The 14,480-nt window shown below is 40.3% G+C and overlaps 1 protein-coding gene across 16 annotated transcripts in view; it reads left to right on the top strand.

Moving 5' to 3' along the window:
• The first annotated feature begins 412 nt into the window (after positions 1-412).
• KCNMA1 (potassium calcium-activated channel subfamily M alpha 1) overlaps positions 413-14,480 on the top strand; it is a 439,294-nt gene continuing 425,226 nt past the window's right edge. For 13 of the 16 annotated variants that reach the window (XM_058840855.1, XM_058840856.1, XM_058840863.1 and 10 more), the window contains exon 1: positions 612-1,267. In XM_058840855.1, coding sequence (XP_058696838.1) covers positions 965-1,267 — 303 coding nt within the window. In that variant the 5' untranslated portion in view covers positions 612-964. Of the gene's footprint in view, positions 546-590; positions 1,268-14,480 lie in introns of those variants that run through there. The other 3 variants (XM_058840858.1, XM_058840857.1, XM_058840866.1) reach the window with 3 other exon arrangements.

The raw sequence follows: 14,480 nt of genomic DNA on the forward strand, positions 1-14,480 counted from the left end.
CCCCGGCGGCAGCGGCAGCGCGGCACCCCCGGCCCGCCCGGCACCCCCGGCCCGCGGGGCCTTTGATGCGCCCCCGGAGCGGCCGCGGCTGCGGGCGCGGGGCCGTCGCGTCCCCCGGCGGCACAGAGGGAGGGGCGGGAGCCGGCGGCGCCGCTGCGCGTGTGGGAGCAACAGCCTGAGCGACAGCCGGGCCCTGGAGGGAGCTCCTGAAGGATGGGCGAGGAGGCGGCGGCAGCGGCAGCGCACGCACAGATGGGCCAGCGGAGGATGAATTAGGAGCCACAGGAGGCTGCTGCCGGCACCGAGGGGGGAAGAAGAGAGGAAGGGGCTGGACTTGGAAGAGGAGGAGGAGGAGGAGGAGGGTGCGCGGGGTGGGGGGGGGTGACTGAGTATCGCTAATAACAAGTTAAAGACTAATAACAATAATAACAGACCACCTCCGGGAGGATCCGCGGCGGAGGCTGAGTGAGGGATCCCCGCTGAGGCCAGCGGGGTCGCAGCGCTGGGTATCTTGGAGAGACGCTCAGAGGCATCAGTTTGTGGTGGTGGTGGATGATTTTTTTTGGGGTGGGCGGGGTAGGGGCTGTGTATGCGGGAGAAGGAAGGGGTGGGAATCTGAGGAGGAGACTATATTTTTATTATTTTTAATTTTTTTTTTTTTAAATATTATCTTCGGCGTACAAAGAGGACGCTCGGAATTCACCGGCCTGTCGGCTCCCGAGAGGGACCCGGGAATTGTGCGGTCGCTTTTCTTCACCTGCTTTTTTTTTTTTTTTTTTGGTTGGTTGGTTTGGTTTTTTTTTTGTTTGTTTTGACTGGGGGCTTTTTATTTTTATTACTCTCCTTATCCTTCCCCGCTGAGCAGCGGCGGCAGCAGCAATATGGCTGGTGATGGGCTTTTTGGGGGGCGCTGGCGGCGGGAGGAGCTCTCGGAAGCCCCTGCGCGCCCGGCTCGCTGTTAGCTATGGCAAATGGCAGCGGCGGCGGCTCCTACCCGGGCGGCAGCGGCATTAGAATGAGTAACAATATCAACGCCAACAATCTCAACACAGACTCGTCCTCCTCCCCCGTCAATGTGCCCAAGATGGATGCGCTCATCATCCCGGTGACCATGGAGGTGCCCTGCGATAGCCGCGGACAGCGCATGTGGTGGGCTTTCCTCGCCTCATCCATGGTTACTTTCTTTGGGGGACTGTTTATCATCCTGCTGTGGAGGACCCTCAAGTACCTGTGGACTGTCTGCTGCCACTGCGGGGTCAAAAACAAGGTAACTCCCCCTTCCCTTCCCCTTCTGCTGCCGGTGGTGGCTTGGTGCGGTGGTGGTGAGGAGTAGGAGCCCAGCCTTGTAGACCAGGACACCTGGGCGAGTGGCGGCAGGGCTGCCGATGGCGGTGTGCTGGCTGCTCTCGGCTTAGGGCTGGCACGGGCTGTCGGGAGCTGCAGCGTGGGCACCGGAGCTGGAGGGGAGAGGTGGTGGGTGCAGTCCCGAGGCGCTTCCCCGTTCCCCTTCCCACGCAGGGACTCTCCTTTTCGTCTGGTGGCATGAAAGTTTCACCTGGTGTGCGACTCTCTGTGTCCCTGTCAGAGAGGCACATGGTGGTGTAGTGGGACAGTGCGGATCAGAAGTTTATATTGCACCCTTGGGACTGCATATGATGGGGTGGGCGCTTGTATATGCTGGTCTAAACTCTCAGTTGCCTCGTGGGATGAGAAACTTCGGTAAAATCGGAAGGGTGAATTTCTCACTCAAGTGAATCTTTATAAAGCTAGTTCCACTCCCTGAGAATCTTTGACGTTTCTGTTTGTTAAATTAAATGTAGCTATCTAGAAGTATTCTGTACATTTGTAAGTGTTCTCTTAACCTAAGTGTCAAGTCTTTGAGGCAGCCTCTCTGCCCCTTTGATTTTAGCATATTACCAGCTGGAAGAAAGCATAGTACGTGAAGTAAGTTCAGTTTCTGCTTTAAAGGGTCTATTTTCAAACCAAAGCTAAGAACTTGCTCAAGTCCAGACTTTAATTTCTGATTATGAAAAATGAGATAGAAAGTGTTACAACTCTGTATTGTGAAAGTGGATTTTGACAGACCCCAAAATAGACCAGCACCTGGAGTTTCTCCCCTTTCCTTTTCACATTTTTTGAATTACAAATGGAATAATATCTGCTTCAGTTATTCCTGGCACACAGACACCCACAAAAACACACACACCTTTTAATATATGGTTGCTAGGTTGCTGGTTTGCTTTGACGTACAGTGAGCTGTCTTCCCTTTTCTCCTGTCGCCTCCCCCCTAAACACACAGCACATATACACCAGCTGTATGGAGGGCCCAGCACCTAGGGGAAACCAGGAACAAAGTTAGGGCATGGAAAGTTATGGTGCTTGTTTGTTGCATAGTTTGGGTTGCCTAAATGAACCTCCTCATTCCAGCTGGAAGTTAAACTATTACAGTGAGCTTGGGCTTTCTGTGGAAGGAGTGATTGTTAAAGTTAAGGAATAAAAGTCAGCATTGAGCATCAGGAATCCTATCAGGCAGCACTGCTTTTCTATAGGCTTTTTTTTTTCATTCAAAGCCAAACCTGAACTTTCTTAAAGAGGTGTTAGCCAGGTATGATGACACAGCTCTAATGAATTTGTGATAATAAGGTACTATTTCCTACAGCAGTAAAAAGCAATTTTCAAGGAAGGGTGAGTAGTGAAGACTTAACCTTTGGTTTTGCTGTGTATTTAGCATTTCTGCCTCCACAGAACAAGACGAATCTACAAAGTCTATCAGAGATCTTGACAAAAAAGAAAAATCTGTGTGCTGTTACCTCATGCTTCTTCCCTTGAGAGAGTAACAAGTTAGAGACTTGTACACAGACTTCTTATGTATGGTTTCTTGGTGGGTACTGTTGGTCAGATAGTCCATTACTGGGACACTGTCAATTAAAGCAGATCAGTAATTTCTTAACCAGTATAGAAAGATTTATGCAAATTGTCTTTAAAACCTCTTGGGCTAAATGTGACAATTTAGTAACAGGCTTAGTTGAGGGGTTCAAACACTTCCAGTCCGAATAGTTTGATGTATTATGGCTATGGCAGGTTGTAAGATTTCAGTTTATTTCATCTTTGAGACTGAAGTAGTTCCATGAATGTCATTCCCTGGGGCAGGAGGATAAAGGGCTCTGCAGGTAGGGGGAGATAGATGTCTCCTTTTAGATCCTATTTGTTCCACTTGTAAGGATTTTCAAGACTCTGGGAAAGAAGAACTTTCAAGGGCTCATCCTGCATTCCTTATACGATAAAATGGGGAATTGGAGGGAATTCTCTGTATGCAAGGATGTTAGTTATAACTAGTTATTGCAAAACACTTTTTGAGTATTTAGGGCATAAAGGCTAACCAAAGTAACAACTGAAATTATCTGAAACTTTGCTGTTATCAAGTACATACTTTGCTGCTTGGTGAGTTGGAAAAAGCTGCTGAGGCTGCTGGTGAGAAATGTGAATGCCTATATATTCTATGTTGACTCTATTGGACCTGCTACAGAAGGAATTTTAGAAGGAGTAGCTCCTCCTTCTGCAGGGTTGAAGAAGTTTTCTGCATGTTAGGAGCTTTCTTTTCCTGTGCTGACTCTTCTGCTGCTCCACAGGTTGCAGGGGAGTTGGGCTATCCAGCATCATCTCACTGTCTACGTAAAGAGCAGTCCCAGTGAGAGAGCTAAAAGAAATCTTCCTCATGTCTACTTTCTGCGGCCTCTTATTGAATAATTCACATGTATATGTGAATAATTCAGAGTTACTGTGCTAACACTCGTGTCTGTATCTGTAATTGCAAAGAATTGCAAAAAGTTTCATTTTTTTTCTTCCTGCTATATTCTAGGCATGACATTGTATTCCGTGGATTTGTCGATGATTGTGAACTTTGGGATGTAAAACTTTTTAATGACTACATAGAAGGATTTAAGAGTGTGGTTTGTTTGGAGTGTCCCCCTCTTCGAATCATTCAATTTAAAGCTGGAGTTTAAAACCACGATATAAACGGTTTAACACTTTGTGGTATGAAATTTCATTAATTTTTTTTCCTTTGGAGATAAGAAAGTCAAGATACTGTAAGTCAAGGATATGAAAACAGCTAACAGAATCATCAACCTTCTCCCTTAAAATTTCGTATCTAATTAATGTAATTGCATATGAGTAGAACATCACTCTTAACCATGTACTAAAAATGATTGTTGAAATTTTAGGGTTTTCATGCTCCGTACTTGCTTCATAAGTTGGAATTAGAAAAAAAAAAAAACCTGCCCAAAAAAATATAAATCTTTACCTTTGTTGTCAGTGTTTCATGTAGTGTGACAGTCATTACTATCAGAGCCCTTGTATTCCTTTATTTAATATGGTAAATAGTTTTAGATGCATTTTTTTTCAAAATTAGCTACAGTCTATCTGCAACCAGCCTTAAAAAATGCTGGTTTTCTTCTCAGTGTTTACATATACACTTTTAGTGGTGCTTAGATACAGCTAAATAACTTGTCTGGTCATTGCTTGTTCTTTCTCCCTTGACTAACTGATTTCTGTTTGTGTATGAAAAGTAGAATGTGAGATTAAACTTCATTGGGTTGGACTCTGGCATTAGTTCTTCTTGTTTATAGTAGCAGCAGAAAAGTAAAATAAATATACATGGTGATGTACACATAGTGGCTAAATGCATATTATACAATCTATAGTTCTTTGATTATATGGATCTGCCTCTGCATTTTCTATGCTCCTGGAGGGCATTTTCTGCTGATGTTATCTGGTATCATATTTTGGCTTTGAACAAACTCCAAAACCATAAAGAAGGAACAGTGGAATGAGAGAGCAAAGGTTTGGGGCACAGTCAGCTCCTGGAGCTGGTCAGTGCAGAATCAAATGGAATTTGTTTCATTTTGAAGAATACGATACCAGACCCTTTATTGCTGCTCCTTGGTTCCCCAATGAAGGGCACCACTTACAAATCTTATGTCATCGGGCTCTAGCAGGTAGAGTACATCCTTGTTGTGATGCTTTCAGTGTTTTGGAAGAGCTTTTCCTCCCTGCAACCCAGGACTCATATATGTATAAAATGAAATTATGATTATAGGTAGCAGTTGTTAGCCTGAAATTACAAGCCCTAGTAGTCTTTTTTTGACCTTGGTCTACGTATTTTTGAAATGTAGTAAGTTACACAGTGCTAGATTTTGTCAGTAGAAACCAAGCAACATCCCCATTTGTTTTGAATAGAAAAAAACCTGGTTTTGCTGGAAATACAATATTTGCAGAAGTCGTCTTTGAAAAGTTAAGAATTTCAATGCAGAATTCTAAAGCCTGAGAAAATTTGTAAGCAGAAGAATTTAAGTTGTCCATAAGACAAGTGGCATTCATTCCAAGCTGACTCTTGTGTGGGTGAGGTTTGTTGGTTTCTGAGCAATACCTGCATGAACGTCCTCTCCAAATGAAGAAAGAAATTTGAAGCAGGATCTGTTGAGAAAAGTTCGGGTGTGCATTGGAAGACACGTGTGGAGACATAAAGCAGGAGATCCCTTCATTCCAATCTGTACGTGGAATCGTCACCTTGGCTCTCCTGAAGATGTACTGGGCAGCAGCGTCTGATGAACAACTGGGAGGCTCAAGGGATTAGCGGGAACTGTAATGCATTTTGCTGCTCAGTCACATGCACAGCCTGGCTCAGTCATTCCTGTCTCATGGCTGTCAGGTGGTCTGCGTGCAATTATTCCGTGAGAGCCTCACCAGACAGGTTGCCAGTTGAGAGGTGCCCATGGTGGCGAGGTCAAGGTCTGAAAGAAAAGGTACTTGCAGCCCTTTGCAGGTGGTGTTTCTACAAGCAGAGAAAGGCACTGGCTGTGGAGAGGTGTATGCTGCTGTTTTCCATGATCTGAAAAGAAAGATACTTCTGTCTCTGGAGCTTATAAAGGATTTCGCATTTCATGAGCACATGCTGAAATAGGTTATGCATGCAGAAAAGAGAATGCATAGACAATGATTTAACTTTTAAACCAAACATGCTCAACCAAAAGGTTATTTCGGTACAGTATCATACTTTTTTTCAAGGCTTTGCAACATATACATTTAAGGAGAACATCTGCATTCAAAAGAATTGAAAATCTCACATTTGCAAATCTGTAAATGCTGGTTGAAAACCATTAGATTTCACCTTTTTTCCAGTTTAGCTCAGTAGAAGAAGTGCCTGTAATAGCAGACAAAAAGCTTTTAAGTAACACTGATCCTCACTCAATGGGGATGTACTCAGATTTGATGCATTGGGATTTCTGAATGTGGAGTGAGGGCAGTTTACAGCCCCAGAGACAGAAACACTGAACATTTAGAGAGCACTCGCCCTAAGTAAAATCTCCACAGGGACGGGATCTAATGGTTATAATTAAAACCAGTAATGATGGTGCTTGTATGTCCTGTATTATTGCAAGAAAGTGGATTGTGAATCTTAGTCATTGAGTGTCCTTCCTGGGACAAATCCTAAAAAGAAGCTGTAATCTCTAGTCAGGCGCAACACAGAGCAGCAGTCAAGTGTTCCTTCTGAGATTGGCTCTGCTATTCTGTGGAATGCAACTCAGAGTGACAAAAGTTTATATGAATTTCAGGGCTGGCTGGTGATAATTCCTCAGCCGGATCAGGCGGGAGTTCAGTAGCAGCAAGGCATCCTGTAGTGTGAAGCTGGGAGGGCAGCAGTCGCTGGGGAGGTGTAAACATGAAAATAACACTAGGTGGGATTGGGGGACACGGTGTCCCTTTGGTTTTACTAAACATACCTAGTGACATTGCATAAAAATGTGTATTTTACATGTATGAAAATTACTGAATTATCAGAAGTCTGAGGAGGGCACAGTGAATGCAGCTTGTAGAGGTTTTCTGAGGGAAAGATTGCTGAAACATTATATGTGGGTGTTAATGGTTAAAAAATATTTTTCTCCCCCACATATGGTTTTAGTGGCAAAAGGAAAGGAACTACACTTTAAAAAGCTGTTTTTCTGTAGTGGGTTTATAAGCTGCTACATGGCTGAGGGTTTAGAATCCTAGAACAGCTTGAGTTGGGAGGGAGCCATAAGGATCATTGGGTCGAGCTCCCTGCTCCTTGCAGGATTACAGTGCCTGACTGGGAAGTCAGTGCAAAACTCCGTTAGATCACAGGACTGCATTGGTGTTTATGCGGAATTACACAGGGCTAAATACTCCGGTTCCAAATTAGACCTCATGGCTTGTCAGTGTGGGCACTGTGCAGGGCACACAGGTCACCTTGGGTGACAGTGAAGGGTGGAAAAGCAGCAGAGTCTGAGTAAATGAGGAGGAATGATACCTATCTTCCACGCCTGTCAGAGACATACTGGTCAGGAAGGGCCCATTTTGAATACTGGTGGTATTTATAGCCTGAGAATACATTGGGTTTGCATCTTTGAGAGCAACACTTCATTTCCATATATAGTATACATGGTTCTGTTTAAATGAATGTGCTGCCACTGAAATGTGTTGAGTTCCTTTGCTTTGAGATGATACATTGCATGGATTTGTCTGAGAGTTACAGAAACGAGAGAGTTATCCAAGGTCTGTTGAAATAGAGGGAAGCAGTCCTAATAACTTCAATAGCTTTGGATTCAGGCCTAGATGTTCACAGCATCCTAGATGAATCAGATATTTTTTTTAAAAAAATATTCTGATGTTAACATTTTAAGCTTTTAAAAGCTTTTTTTCTTTTATTGTACCAAGTTGTATTTACTTGGTTTGTGGCCATTATGTCTGAGATTCCAACACAAGGAACATAATATTTAAAAGTCACACATGGTGTGTTTTCATTCCGGTCAAGAATTATACCTTCTGCCAGGCTCCCCTTGGAAATCAAAACTTGAGTGCTCGAATGGCTGATAATATCCTATAAAGGCATCTCTCCTTCAAGCTGATGTGCAGTGGTAAATATTGGCTCTTTTTTTAGAGCTGCAGTAAGTGCACATTTAATGGGACTGGCAGAGGTCCCTTGCCCCATGGGTCACCTGCAGAGCAGACACATGTGCAGCTGCAGCCCCGAGGCCTGCAAACCTTTTTGCATGTCCTGAGCTTCACTACCTAAGTTAAGTATCAGAACTGGTAACGTAGAGTGGAGAAAATACCCCAAATTCATCATCACCAGGATACAAAAATGGGGAAGAGTACTGTAACCTCAGCAACAATTGCAGCATAACAACTGAATAGCTTATCACTCTCACTGGTAAATACAGGTATGCTGTGTTGCTTTTTTATTGCTCTTTATATAATAAATTTATAATACAGTTTTGCTTCCCCTTTGTCCAAGCAAATGATGACTAAATATTTTGGCATACTTGCTTATATTTCATTCATTTTTCATGGTATCTTTTACATTTTTATCTAATGGCTTAGCTCTTTGTTTTCTGTTTTTTTTTTTTTTTTCTTTTTTAACTGAAAAGGTGACTCACTTTTAATAAGCTATTATTATTAGTAGTAGTGAGATTAACTTTAGTGTTACTGGTGTTGGATTAATTTTCTATTTTAAGTATAGGGAAAACATTGATACAGATATGTCTAAAAGAAACCTGTTTGAAAATGGTGACTTTGATACTGCCAAAATAAAGAGAAACATATTAGAATGATTCTTTGTTTAAGCATCTCATAAGTTTTCTAGTATAAACTCTGTTCAACTAATTTTAGTTGTGATTATGCAGAGATACTCTGCAGGACAGAAATTACTTGGAATAGGGTACTGGCCTCTGTGACCTATAGTGGTCCTAGTTGGTGTAGAGTGCTTCAGGTGCTTCAGGTATGGTGAATCCTTTGGCTGGAAGTGATTTGACATCACTTTTTGAAAGTGAGTTTGCAGGTCAACAGGCAGAGGGTTTGTGATGTTCTTACATTTTCTAGGTAATCATAGTAAAAGTGTTGTTTCAAAAAGAAGCTGACGAACTCCACTTGTGTTTTGAAGACTGAAGGAAAAAAAATTTATTCCTTTTAGTCACTAGAACAGCTTAGGAGAAAATATTGCGGAGTCTGTCTATATGTGGTACAAAGCTCTTTCCCCATAAGTGATTTTTTTAAATGCTTTGATTATGCACTTTGGATAGACTGGTTTTGTTACATGGGAAGTCTTCCCAGAATTTGGTGTTAGTTTTCTTATACTATATACTTAGAATACACTTAGACCTAAAGGCTTCTGATTCCTTCAGGATCAGAAACAGGGGACTACTGGCTTTATGTTTGTGTTATTTTCATATCACTTAAGACTCTCAGCTATAAGCTTAATTATTTTCCTACACCCTTTATGGGTCTGGCTTCTGGTTTAAGGCCATACAGAATTTTACCTGACTAAATGCTGGTTTTCCTCCCTTGGATGTGTAACTTCTGGTGTGTTTTTCTGGGTCAGAAGAGCTGAATTTGTATTACAGATCTTTTGTTCTTGAAAGAAAACAACACAAAAAACTTCACAGTTTTGATATTTGCAAAAATGATTTTCCTTGCTTTGCTGGAACGTGTCCCTACACATAAGATATAAAAAAAAAAATTAATTTATAAAAGTGGAAAGTGCTGTCCAACATGTGGAGCTTTGACTCTGCCTGTGTGATGTAAGTTTGAATGTTAACTTGGATGATGTGTATGATAGGAAGACTGTGGTATCTTTATGTTGCAAACTGAATGATTCTGTGTGATTCTGGGAATGAAAGAAAAAAGCAGTTGCTTTTTCTTATTTCAAGTTCGTGGCATTATGCTTGTTATGAAGTTATGCATAATTCTTTAAGGAAAACTTACACAGCAGTTATATAGGTTAATATGTGAAACTTGCATCATGTGCACAAAATAGCTGTTTAGACATCAGATTTTCTATTTAAAATCTCAATAAGGTCTTAATCTGAATTGATTTCAGTCAGTTCATTTCAGAAAGAAGTATTGTTCTTGAAAACTTTATTTAGATGTTTGTTCATGAACATAACAGCTAAAATCCATGTATGTTTGTTTTTTTAATTTGATGTTGACCTTACACATCATATTTTGGGCTTGAGTTGGGTTTACTTAATCCCTGGGCTTCTCTGTATATATAGGGGAAGGTAGTCAAGTGTTTGTAAAAAAAGGTTTTAAAGCTCTATAAAGCAATACTGTATCTTGGATTAACATCTAATAGTCTTTCATTTTAATTTTCTATTAGCTAAGAGGTTGATACATACCCAGTAATAAAAAAATACATATATTTTGAGCTGATTGCCCTTGGAAATAAGTCTTGGTAATAAAAATTAAGTTAAAAATAATTTTTCGTTCTCCCATTTTGAAAATGTTATAATTTCTGTGGCAACAGTTGCTTTAATAAACCTGTATATAAGCTTTTGTCTTTATTGGCTGTCCATGCAGTTCTTTGTCTTTGAGTTTTGCATTCTTTAAACTTTTCTTTTTACTTTTTTACACAAAAAAGCAGACAGAGAATGTCATATGCTCGTCTGTTTGCTTTCTATACACAAAGAAATAGAATAATCTGTTTTGAAGACTTCTGCCTGCAGCAGCTGAAGGGTACTGCAGAAGGGATTCCAGACTTGCACCAGGGGCAGCAAGAAAGTAAACCTGCTGAGTTATTAATTGTTAAAATCCTTCATTAATAATCAGCCAGAGCATCACTGAGCCTTGTTGAGAGGAAGGTCACATCGCAAAATGAGTTGATTTAAGGAGCGTGGGTGGGTGTGTTGGGGTGACTGGGTGATGGACAGAGCTCCAGGCTGTCATCCAGCATTTAACTGCTGCTCCTGAGTGCTCTTGAATTCATTTTCGAGCATAGCTGATCGCATGATTATTTCTGTAAAGGTGTCCAAGCTGCATTTTGCAGTGTGTGCATCTGCTTTATGATTTGGTGTGAAGGTGATGTAAACCATACCTCACTTGATCTAATGCCTGTTGAAGTTAAGTTACATCACTCACAACTTTTTTAAACACAAATTTAATCTGTCAGAGCAAGTGAAGTGTTTTGTCACAGCATAATTTTTTTATTTAGTCTCCTAAGACTGGGCTTACTGTCTCGAGATGCTGGTTTGACAGTGCTGATAAATCCAAACTTTAATACTGTGAGACTTGCTGCAAGGTGCCTGAGCTGTGCTGGCTGGTAGGTAGTGGTAGCTCCAGATCCTACACCTGGCAAAGGTGATGGTAAGGCTGGATGTATCACTGGATGGCACAGCTTTAAAATATCACAGCTTCTGGGTGTGTCAGAACTATTGATTAATTTCAGTATAACAATTCTAGAAGGAGGTTTTTTTTTTTTTTCATTAAGTTTATTTTATTGATCTTCTGAGAACTTTGTCAAGTATATGAAATTTGAATGGATAAAGCTATTATAATTTGTTATGGCAGAGGGGAGAAGAAGATGGTTTGGGGCTGGCTGCTTAAAGCAGCTGCTGTCTGTTTTATCTGATCTGAGGTAACAGGTGATAGAGCTTAGTGCCCAGGCTGTTTTCAGAGTGTTTTTCCTATTGCTGAGAATTTGAGTTTTATTTTCAAAACTTTTATTAGAAGTAGAGAGAAAGGTAACAATAGCTCAAATGAAAGGTGAAAGTTCTAGAAAAGCTTCTGGCAATATAAACAGACTTCTTGAGGTTGTGTCTCATGTGTATTTGTGTTCTCCCAGCCCAGTGAAAAATGTTTATGAGCAAAAAGTAAAGGAATAATTTATAGACTGCAGCCTGCTTTTATAACTATTTTTCAGGTTGAATTGTCTTTTCCTTGGACCAAATAGTTTTGATCCTAGGTATGGATTGTTTTCAGCAGTGAGCACAAGGGTGTAATTTCCACTGATTTGTAAAATACTCTTTGAATTTTAAATGCTATATAAGTGTAGGTTATTGTTACAGCTTCTATAGAAAATACATACTGCCGTGAGTTAAAATTGATGGCTCTACTGGTTATAGGTAAATGAGAATGTGCTCTGAGAGCTGATGAAAATGACAGTTCAAATTCTGTGCCTTATGACTATAGCAGTGTTTTGTCTCTTAACATCAGTGTAAGTATAAGGGGTTCTTCACCCCTTTAATTTCACTGATGTTGGAACCTGGATGCCTGGTTTTACATTGTCAGCTTATTTGGGTTAATTGGGCTACTTGCTAATAAATTATAAGACCATCAAGTTAAATTAGATGATGAAAGCCACTGAGGTTGGCTCAGTTGGTCAGTGTTAATACCAAAGTTGTGGGTTTAGTCCCTTTATGGGCCACTCACTGAAGAGTTGGTCTCGATGATCCTTGTGGGTCCCTCCCAACTCAGAATATCTGTGATTGATTCTTTTCTTAAACAAGCTCAAACCCTTACAAATCAATTATTTTAAATTTAAAAAAATTGTTTAATTCAGTTCAGATCTTGTAGCCAATGCTACATTTATAGAAGATATTTAAAAAAATAATCATTATAGAGTGCAGAATTTAATTATAGGTTGTTTCTGTTTGTCCTCTGGCCTCAGGCATTTGATCAGATTATGTAGTCTAGAGTTAATGCTCTGCATCTCACCAGACTTCTGAAGGTGGAAACCTAAGATTCTTGTTCAGTTGTGTGACATTTGGAGCTCAAACTTTGTGCAAATGCTTTAATATCAGAAGAGATGCAGTGTATCTGTTATGGAGACAGACCTTGGAGAATTGGCATCACTTACAAGTGATGCAAGCTGGTTTGTGCTTTGTATTGATACATTCATTTAAAGTAAAACTAATTCCTGTGCTGTGTGTCAATGCTTCTGCATAATTTAAGTTCTGTTTAGAGGACTGAAAGGCTTATGTTTGTTGTAGTGTTTTGTGCAAGTGGGAAAATTCATTGCTTGAGCTCTGGGATATTGCTGTGAAACGTTCCATCCTGTACAAGGAGCAAAATTTGACTTAGCAATGTAGAAGATCTGAACTATTTTTCTATTGCAGTACTCCGAGGCTGCCTGGTCTTGCTGGCTTAGTTATGCCAGATCCTCTTACCAGCTTTGACAGAGGGGTGATCCTCTGCCCCGTGCATCTTAGGATGTAAAAGCAGATAACAAGGAGAAAGCCAGGAAAGGAGGAGGACTGTCAAAGAACTGTTTGTCCTGGTCCATGTAAAGCAACCTAGTGATTAAGATAAGCAGATGATTTAATTAACATGCATCCACTCACCACTTTTGTTAAATTTATGAAGGGAACATAGTTTATGAGTCCTTTAGAGCAGTTACTATTTTAAAGAGCTAAAGATGGTTAGAAGTTGCCGTGCTGCTCCAAGTTCCTGTGAAGATTTATTTTTCACATGAGAAGAGAATAATATGAATTAAACAAAAAGCTTTAACTTGGAGGGGATGAAATCTTACATGTAATATATTGAGGAATTTTTAAGAAGAGAAAAATAATGTGGTGGAGGGAATGAAGGCTGATGAGAAGAAGGAGGGATTCTGTCTAGTTCAATATGCAGTGTATGGTATTGATTTTATATACAGACACTTGGAATATGCATGCTTCATTGCCATTAAAAAAAACCAAACACAGTTTTTGAGTTCCCATTGGATTTATAGAATAATGTTACTTTTAGGATCTAGGAAGGTTCCCAGTTAAACATATGCTTGTTGGTTTTACTATTTTTAGCTTCTTTGAGCAGCACGTGTTTTCCTGAGGTATTTATTTGTGAGTGTTGTATTCTGTTCTTAAAAGGAAAATCTCTCTCTGCCTAGATTCTTTTTCTGTATCCAAGAAAGGAGAGGACCAGGATTCTTGTCAGTGCTTTACTTCTTGGAAATCCTAGGAGACAGGGTAAATTAATTAAATCTAAAATGGATCCATCTGGTAGTGCTAGCAATGCCAGGAGAGAACAGGTGAAAGCATCTGAGCCAAAGAAAACATATAGTGCATTATATAACATGTCAAGTTCTTTGTGACATATTGCTATCAGAAGACTAATCTTGGTGTTAGGCCTTTTACTTTTTATTTAATCTTGTTTTTAAATCAGGGGGTTAAGGGGGTAGTTTGAAATGCTTGTTTCTGTTGCGTTGCTTAAAAAAAAATTATTTTTTTCATTATTAAAAAAAGGCAAACGTAGTTAGTCCAACATGTGAGAAACACACCATTCCCTTTATGGGTTTGTTTGAAAATGAATGACATAGTTTGAAACAAAAAAGAAACAAAGTCAGTTTTGGAAAAGTCATTTATCCTTTAAATTAGAAAGCTGTTAGGAAAAACAAAAATTGTGAAAGGTATGATGCCAACTCAGTTTTGCCCCCAAATTTGTATAAGAAGAATAAAAAATCTCTATGCAGACTTTTTTGTTGCCAAAATTACCTAGTTTAAATTCTCAGCAATATTTTCAAGGTAGTGATTGCATCACTGGGAATAGGAATGTAAAAATGACTGTAAAAATTGAATTGTATTACCTGTTTTGGGAGGCATGACAAGGTAAGCAGTATAAATGGTGGGAAGAAGTGAATTAGATTAGAAAAGGAATGGCAGTGAAGAGATGAACGGACGGTGTCTGTTTGC

Source organism: Poecile atricapillus, chromosome 6 (assembly GCF_030490865.1).
Source record: "Poecile atricapillus isolate bPoeAtr1 chromosome 6, bPoeAtr1.hap1, whole genome shotgun sequence".
In the NCBI taxonomy this organism is placed as follows: domain Eukaryota; kingdom Metazoa; phylum Chordata; class Aves; order Passeriformes; family Paridae; genus Poecile; species Poecile atricapillus.